The following is an 8,917-nucleotide window of genomic DNA, read 5'->3' as shown; positions in this document are numbered from 1 at the left end:
CAAGGGTGATCATACTCTCTTGTATTGTGGCCCATCTGGGTGTAGGATCGGGCTGATATTTGGCACCTGGTGTAACATGAGGTTACTTGTCAGATGGAAGTGTCCGGTAACTGCATATATAACGTGGGCCCCTTATCTGCCCGGTACTACTGAAGGGCGCCTCAAGTGAAGGTGTAGCATGTTGAATGATACTTTCAACTACAGGAAAACTGCCTTAAAAGTACTATGGACGATGAAATTTTGTTCTAGATTTTCTTCTTCTGTATTAGTCTGCAATGGAAATGCAGCGCAATGGCACTTTGCTTATGCAGTGAATTTTGGGGGTTCACCACCCCAGAGATGTGGCTTTTGAAGGGGGGCCTGTTTGGCCGTACCCAGTCCAGAATGAGAATCAAATGGAATGTATATTTTCTTGCATACAATTTGCGGAGTGGAGCTGTTTGGGAGCATACTGCAAAACGCAAATGAGATGTGTGCATCAACACTCCAATCTACTAAATGCCCCCAGAAATGAGAATGCAATCTTATTCTCTTCTGGGCATCATATAACTACCCTTTGGGAATGGCCACCAATGAGAGAAAAATGGATGGTGTGAATTGTGTGGTTGATATCTAACCTTTTTGGGAAGATAAATTTTCAAAATTCAAAACTACAAAAACGATAGTTACTTTGCATGTGCTAATGTTCAAGCATAGGATCTGGGGTTTATTATCCAAAAATCACCAAATCAGGGGCCTTTTCTTAAAACCTAATAGTGATTGGCATTTACTGGTTGATTGCCACTGGGCTTCGATTCGGTCGATGCATCAGTTCTCGCATGCAGTTAGTTTATTTGTAAAATTGGATTAATTGAGTTTTTGCTCTTTTGATATTTTGGTAGTTGGAAGGGTTTGAATGTTAGTGAATTTGCAACCACAAGTTCAAATAGAAAAATGGATTGGATGTTTCATATAGGTTTTCCACCAAGAGATTGAATGTTCATTAGAATTTTCATATTCCTCATATTCTACCTTAAGGGCCCATTTGATAAATGAGAATTAATGAAAAATGAGAGTAAAAGTCTAGTCATTGATATTTTCTCTCCTTTGATTTGATAGGAAATCACAGATTCCACTAATTATTCTTTTCCACTTCTACAATTCTCAACCATAAAAATCCAAAGTAACATTTATAAGATAAAGCGGAGATTTCCATTTGCAAATCAAACATAACACTTAAAAATGAAATACCTTGGAATCCATTCCTCAATAGTACCTTGTGAATAATGATTATGATTTCTTTGTTTTCCCTTGGATTACCGAATATCAAACATGCCCTATGTATCCTTGTTTGGCTACGAATCCATGCTGTTTCTTACATTTGAGTGCTAGGAAATGGCTGGAAGGCCGGAAATGGATTTCTGTGATGAATTCATTTCATGTAAAGAGCTATTTCATGATTCCTTCATAAAAGCTGGGGAGAAAATTCTTGAAGAATTGGTTCTCGTCTAATGGTCATATTTTTTGAAATATCATAGAAGCAAGCCAAGCCCTAGTTCAATTCATAGACACAATCTCTTCTCAGAGAATCCAGGTCCTGGAAACACATTCTCTCCACCTTTTGAGATTCCAGGAGGCCAAACAACCCCGTATTGATATTTTGCCCCTCAAACCAGCTGTACGTAGCAACCTCACAAATCTGCTGCTTGTTTTCTAAGGCCCCGTTTGGTAGACGCCTAAAAATGAGTTGATCTCATTTTGGGTTAAAGTAATTATGTATTAGAGATCTCGATATCTAATACATAATGAGTTCGTGTTAACGGTGATTATGTATTAGGATCAAGATCTCTAATAGATAATTACTGTTAACTAAAATCAGCTTTTAACTTATTTTTAGGTGTCCGCCAAACAGGGCCTAAGTTTTGATATTGTAGGATTTTTATGATTTCGTTGATTATGGATATATTGATGTTAATGTGGACAGACGCTACTGCATGTGGCGTTCTTCATGTCTGGTTTTTTGACTGCAATACAGATTGACCATGCTGCCATTTCTTGAATTGCTCGCTCGCACTACCATTTGCTTGAATCACCCACCCATCTGCTGGTTGGTATCTCTACACAAAATAAATCTTCAACAGATTCACAAATGCAAAAATCTTAGCTCTGTTTAGCTTGCATTTCTTAGTCTTTTTTTTTTTTTGTCCTACAGATTTTTTTTTCTCATAGATCCTGTGAAAATCTTTCACAATCGATGAACTGCCGAATGCATCCATGATTCCTTCGCTACAGGCATTGCATGCACCATTGAATAATTTGAAGCTTAAAATCCAACCCGCGTGGCGGTCATGCATTTATTTCAATGTTTTAATTGTGCTTTGTTCGTTCACAGAATAGAAGGAAATTGCATAACGATTTTATTTTCTGAAAAAAAAATATGGAAAACACAAATCTTAATCTCAACATGATGATGAGAATCATGAGATGAAAATGGAGAAATGGCCTTCAGGAAAAAACTGGCTGCATCCCAAAAATATTCGACTAGAATAAAAAGGCCTGATCGAGTTTTGCTCAAGGCTTGAAGGGTGCAAACACAACCACTGAATTGTGCCCGCCGAAGCCAAATGAGTTAGAGATAGCTGCCATGAAGAGAAGATTAAATTAATAATGATGATGATAATAAGAATAAAAATAAAACAACAGAAATTTGGTATTGCGGATAGAATAGAAACCCGCAGCATACTGTGTGGATTCGTTGTGGGTGATTATTGTGTTTTGAAGATCTTGGAGTACTTTCCAAACAATAACGGCTGTTGTCAACGATGATAGAAAAGGAGAAAGTGGGTGGAATTGATGAAAAATGGAATCTTGTTTGCACATACCAACATGGACTTCATGCTTCTTCTTCACATTCGGAACCGTGTCGATGCTTACCTGGGGCTCCAAATTCTGCAAAAAAGGAGTAGATAGAAAAAAAAAAAAAAAAATCCTCAGATCATATTCGATGATTAAAAGGGAATAGTATGTAGAATTCAGAGAAGATGTCTGTTAAGAAGCGCAACGAATTGGTTAATGGTCGGGTGTAGCCAGCCAGTATTGATTGCTTTGATGGTTGCAATGGCCTCCAATCCACCAGCAGCCCCAAGTCCATGCCCGATCATTGACTGAAAAAGCAGGCACCCATTAGAAAAAAAATGGTTTATATCAACATCCCACTTGTAAAAAATCTGTCAAATCTAAATCCAACTTCCCACGTTTGAAAACTAAAGAGTGAGAACACCTTTCATCATATAAAACGCTCTATTTCCTTGACTTTGATTTAATTAAAAAAAAAAGATATTTAAATAAGTTGGTGGTATTGCTTTGTGATGTTCTAAAGGAGTAAAAATGGTGCTTCGCTGATTTCAGAGATTGCAATTGGTTGTGTGCAAATCCACCTTGGTTCCGTTCATCTTTATCTCGGATGTGTCCTTGAAGACCTTTTTGATTGCATTAACCTCGGCTAAATCTCCTGCGAGTGTCGAAGTTGCATGAGCGTTCACATAGTTCACCTGCACATTTCGAAAAATCTCATTTCTGTCACGTGAGACCATTTTAAGTCCTAGTGATTACGTTTTAAGTTGGGCCTGAAATGATTCAAGTTGTAATTTGAGGACTAGTCTGTCATTATGAATGAAGTGGGGCTAACTGCCAAAATGAATAATTACAATTCAATCCAATTGGTCATCCAAACAAAGCCCAAAGGAAAGAAATCTAGAATCAGCTGAATAATGAAATTTGCTTGCACAGATATTCCGTTAGGGAATTGAAATGGTACACTTCTGTACTACTTCATTTCTCAAAAACTAATAGAGAACGAGGGATGTGTGGGTGCAGAACACATATGACCTTAAAGTTGGTGAAAGATCCGGGTCGTCCAACATGTGGACCCCTCTTTTGACATACAGTGGCCCCAAAAAATTAAGCAAGGCTGGACATCATGTGGGCATTGATTGCACATGTGCGCCTATGTTAGAGTACCATTCTTCGAGTAGTACATCGTATCACAAAAACACCAAGCTGGTATTCACTAGTCGTGAAAGAGGGAAAATGGGTGTAAGAAAATCAATCAGGATGGATCTAGATATCATTCCCATCGAAATCAGTAAATACTAAGTGCAAGCAAAATGATCATACGGGTATAATATGTGGAGGATAGAGCTCACCTCTTCGGGGGAAACTCCAGCATCGTCCAAGCTCTTGACTATGCAAGAAGAAACTCCAAGGCCGTCGGAACGAGGATCAGTCATGTGATGCGCATCACAGGTTATCGCACCTCCTAAATACTCCACAATTATGTTTGCTCCTCTCTTTCTTGCATGCTCTAGGCTTTCCATTACCTTTTGCCAAAGATCCAAATGTCAGCTATGACTAGGATACTTGCATGGCCAAAACCAGAATTGAAAGTATAGGCATGCACATATTACTATCCGTACTTAACCATGCTGTAATTTACATGAATAATCAATGTATTTGCAACATAAAAATGTGTTTGAGTCATAGTAGAATGCTAATTTCCCTGAACCATCAACACTCGAAAGAGAAGGGGAAAAACAAAGAAAAAAAGAAACACTTGTAAGTAGGTGTATTAGTTCCACACTAAAGGGAGATAATAACTGCACCCTCTGTTCGTTGTAGCATAACGGGTGCGTGGTAAAAGGGGAGGAAGAGATCACCATCTTCTTCTTAAGAATAGCCCTTGAATCCACGAGGAACCTTGAATCCACAAGGTAAGAAAAAATCTCTAAAAGAGAGTATTATCAAGAAATATGAATAAAGTCTCTTTACAAAGCAATTGGTATGACTTATAATCCTAAACGACTTCTTAACTGACTCAAACTCTTTTGAGGACTTCAAGAATTAATGATTTCTTCAAACCCAAAACATTCTAAAAATAGCAAAGAAGACAACTTACTAGAAATAGTAAAATTTGACCTCTAAAACAATTGAGTTTTGCGAAATTGTTTGGGGGCCAATTGCTACTGGCATTGGCCTAGACATAGAAGTTGTTGATAGCTTCCAATGACATATTATATTCACGAAATAGATAACCGGTGCAAAGTTATGACCATCGGAAGCTATAGTGCACTTTTAGGCCATTTCTCCTCTCGTTCAACCCTTCCAGCTCACTTTCATTCAATCGTGGCCATCCATGAAGTCTTCGGGCACCTGTTCTGCATCGCTTCGATACATGTGCCCTTTCTTTCTATTTCGCCATTAGCCTAGAAAAATGAACTGGTAATATGCTATTTCCAAAAGTAGAAAACATGGGTGTTTCTATAAAAAACATGGGAAGATACATCACTTCCCTTTAATAAAATTCAACACTGTTTCTATAGTGATCAGTTAATTAGAAACATGGATGAGCAGTATCATTAGTTCATAGTAAATAATAGAAGCGGAAAAAGAGGAAGCCGGAAGGCATAGATCCTTCAAAAAGCGATAATTGAGTAAAGGCAATAATCTTACCAGCACACCAGAGCCTTCGCCCATGACAAAACCGTCACGGTGTTTATCCCATGGCCTTGAGGCCTTCTCAGGCTCGTCATTCCTCTGCGACAGAGCTCTACATGCTATGAAGCCACCAACCCCAGTTGCCGAGACTGGAGCTTCTGTCCCTCCAGCTACCATGATTTCGGCTTCACCCCTTCTTATGTGGTTTGCAGCTGCATAGAAGCAGTAGTTTGCGGTTGCACATGCCGTGGAAATGGAATAGTTTGGTCCCATCAAGCCCGTGTCTATTGCTAACAGTGCAGAGCCCATGTTGGTGATTGAGTAAGGAATGAAAAATGGAGTGATTTTCTTGTAGCCCTTTCGGACCAGAGCCTCAACTCCGCTGCTGAAAGCGTTTATACCTCCCATGCCTGATCCAACAAGCACCCCTATCCTAGATCTGTCCATCTGTGAAATTCAAAATACGAGACCTGTTTTACCATTCGATCTCTTAAAGCTGTGGGGACTAAAAATTTATATGGGCAAGTGATAAACAGTTTGGATTTTTTTTTTTTCCCCCTCGCAAGCATAGAATGCATTATCCATGGAGGAAATATACAATGTCTGATCAAGCATTTGATTGCCCCATTCAACTATAAAGGTGGGTCTCACCTTTTGGAGAACTAGATTGTTGGGTCCATGTGGCCCTCCATTGGATGATCCTAACCATCTGACAAGACCCCGTTAAGTATGGAGAATTAGTCATAATTATCCACATGTTGATTTATATGGCTAGGATTATCTAATAAGGGAAATATTGTGGCATGTCCATCCCATAATGTGGCTCACCAGATCAAAGGCTTAGGTAACTAGGGGGACTCCACCTCTACTAATTGGTTGGTCATAGCAAAAAAGGTGGCATTTCTTTTGATTGAGATTTATATAATAACCTATCATCTAACCGTTGATAGCTTCTTTCAGTGGGATTGGACTTACATTTTGCAAGACTTCCGGTCCAAGGTTTGCGTCATCAAGGGCTCTTCTGCCAGCCACAAGGCAATACCTCCAGCAGTCATCGAGCCGGCGGTCATTCTTCCCATCAATGTACCCTTTGGAAGAGAAATTGCGAATCTGACCCGCAAATCTGACTGAAAATGTAGAAGCATCAAATGTGTCGATCAAGCTGATTCCACTCTCTCCCTCCAGGAGTTTATCATAAAACGTATTAATATCATTTCCAAACACAGAAACAAGGCCCATTCCAGTGATGACGATCCGCTTCTTGGGATCTTTTTCTCGTTTCGGAGCTGTAACAGTAGGGGATGCCATGGCCCTGAATCTCATAGCTGTTCAAAAAAAAAAAAAAAAAAAAAAAAAAAAAACCCAAATGGGAGTTGATAAACGATCTTTGAGGCATTGCACTGACAATGATCTTGGTGAAATTGTATTGACGGCCAGAGTGCCATACTAGTTTTGATTGAGAGATTTTTGTGAGAAGGCAGCTACCACTGTATAATGTATATTGAAGACAAGGAGATTGCATTTCAAATTAAGATCAAATGAAATAATTAGGAATAATTTTATTTTAAAATTCGAGAAATCACGGAAAAGGAATGATCTTTTTCTGTTTTCGAATTCAATGAATGTTCATATACAGTTCCTAGCATGTTAAGTTAGCATTCTGCAACAATTCCCCTCCAATGAATAACATGTGTAGGACATTGGGGCGTGTAGAAGGCAGGCCACACCAAGAAGATCACATGGTGTGAAAATCAGGCTGATCCATGGACCAGGGGACCACATCAGTATGCTGGATCAGATTATTGGGTGACATTGGTTTTGATCGCATGGCCTATGTGATGAGTGGACTGGCCTGATTTTTGCACCAGCTGATCTTCATGGTGGGGCCCACATCCTGCACATCTCAGGTTTCCTATGCGTAGCGGGTGGGTGCCGCCATGAGAATGATCTCATGTAAAAATGAGGCTGATCCACACATCAGGGGGCCCACATCTGTATTGTTGGCAGTCCATTGATTCTGACAATGTGGACCGCCTGATTTTTACACCAGGTGAGTGGGGCCCACCTTTTGCACCATCCAGATGTCCTCCACAAGTTAATGTTGGAGGGAAAAAAGTGCAGCATCCTAACTTTGCTAGCTATGGCGGTATATGATCATTCCTTATCCAATTCATGCATTTCCAACACTCCAAATATTTTAATTTAATATCTTTGTGGACGCTAGCAAGATTCATACAAAAACAATAACTGCCTGTTTGGCAGACGCCTGAAAATAGGTTAATCTCATTTTAGTTAATCATAATTATGTATAGGAGATCATGATCTCTAATACATAATTATGATTAACTAAAATGCAATTATGTATTAGAGTTAATGAACTCTAATACATAATTTGATTAATTAAAATGAGATTAACTCATTTTCTTGTATCTCCCAAACAGGCTCTAATATAATGAGATGAAATCTGTCATGCATAAGAAAAACCCAAAAATCAAACACAACAAAGACCAATTTTCACAGTTCATGAAAGTCTAGAAGAGCCTTATTTGAAAATTATTAGAGGATTGAACAATACCCGAAAAAACAGAACTCAGAGAGAATACTCACATCTAGAAGGAATGAACCCACTTGGGTTTTTCAAGGCTGAAGAAGCAACCTGCATTTTTTCCAATGGTCTGAGGCCACTGTACTGAAACAAAGAAGCTCCATTGCCACCCAATTCTCTGTTTCCAAATACCATGCTAGATGAACAAGAACCAGCCATCGATACCATCTCTCTCTCTCTCTCTCTCTCAGAAGGTGGTGTGATGTAGGAAAGCAGTGATATAAGAAAGAGATATTCTTTGGGTTTTCAGTGAAAGGAAAGCAGTCATACGAAAGGATGGAGTTCACAAAGACACTTCATTGGTTTCAACTTCAATTGGAAAATCCGCCAACGGCACACGACATATGAACGGTGGCGATGATCCCAACGGATTTTCTTCTCTCCAGAGAGTTCACACCCCTCGCATGCTCTAAAGGCAGTTAAACAACCAAAACGGCCATGCCCTCATACTTTCCATACAACCCTTGAAGGATTTTTTCCCTCAAACCATGCTTTAGGTGGGTCCCATCCGAAGATCACAACCGTCTAAGTGAGTGAGGCCACGTTAAATGTGGACAGACGTTTGCTTCAATCGTCCATTTGAAAGAGTCCGATCGGATGGCTAGGATCATCTGATGGGGAAGATATTGGGGGCATGGCCGGTTTCATGGTGATCTGACCGGATAGAATGAAAATGATGAAAATGATTATTGAGGTGGGCCTATTATGATCCGAACCGTCCATGCAGACATGCGTAGAAACTTTCAAATAGATTGTGCAGGCCAGCGTGACACAATCATGCTAGATATAACGATTAGATGATGCCACGTGGTAGTGAAATCTTAATAAGAAATATGAAAA

General features: G+C 39.5%; 1 protein-coding gene across 1 annotated transcript; it reads right to left on the bottom strand.

Annotated features, from left to right (window-relative positions):
* Window positions 1-2,294: 2,294 nt before the first annotated feature.
* LOC131245209 (3-oxoacyl-[acyl-carrier-protein] synthase I, chloroplastic-like) lies at window positions 2,295-8,538 on the bottom strand. Its single transcript, XM_058244508.1, has 8 exons — window positions 8,080-8,538; window positions 6,448-6,797; window positions 5,488-5,919; window positions 4,185-4,358; window positions 3,417-3,530; window positions 3,042-3,143; window positions 2,862-2,928; window positions 2,295-2,618 (listed from the first exon to the last, which is right to left on the bottom strand). Exons 1-8 carry the CDS (start codon window positions 8,243-8,245, stop codon window positions 2,551-2,553), a joined length of 1,473 nt encoding a protein of 490 aa, XP_058100491.1. The 5' UTR covers window positions 8,246-8,538; the 3' UTR covers window positions 2,295-2,550.
* Window positions 8,539-8,917: the final 379 nt, after the last annotated feature.

Source organism: Magnolia sinica, chromosome 5, assembly GCF_029962835.1.
Source record: "Magnolia sinica isolate HGM2019 chromosome 5, MsV1, whole genome shotgun sequence".
NCBI classification, from domain to species: Eukaryota; Viridiplantae; Streptophyta; class Magnoliopsida; order Magnoliales; family Magnoliaceae; genus Magnolia; species Magnolia sinica.
Note: the sequence above shows the minus strand (reverse complement) of the source record. Positions and strands in the feature narration are given on the sequence as shown.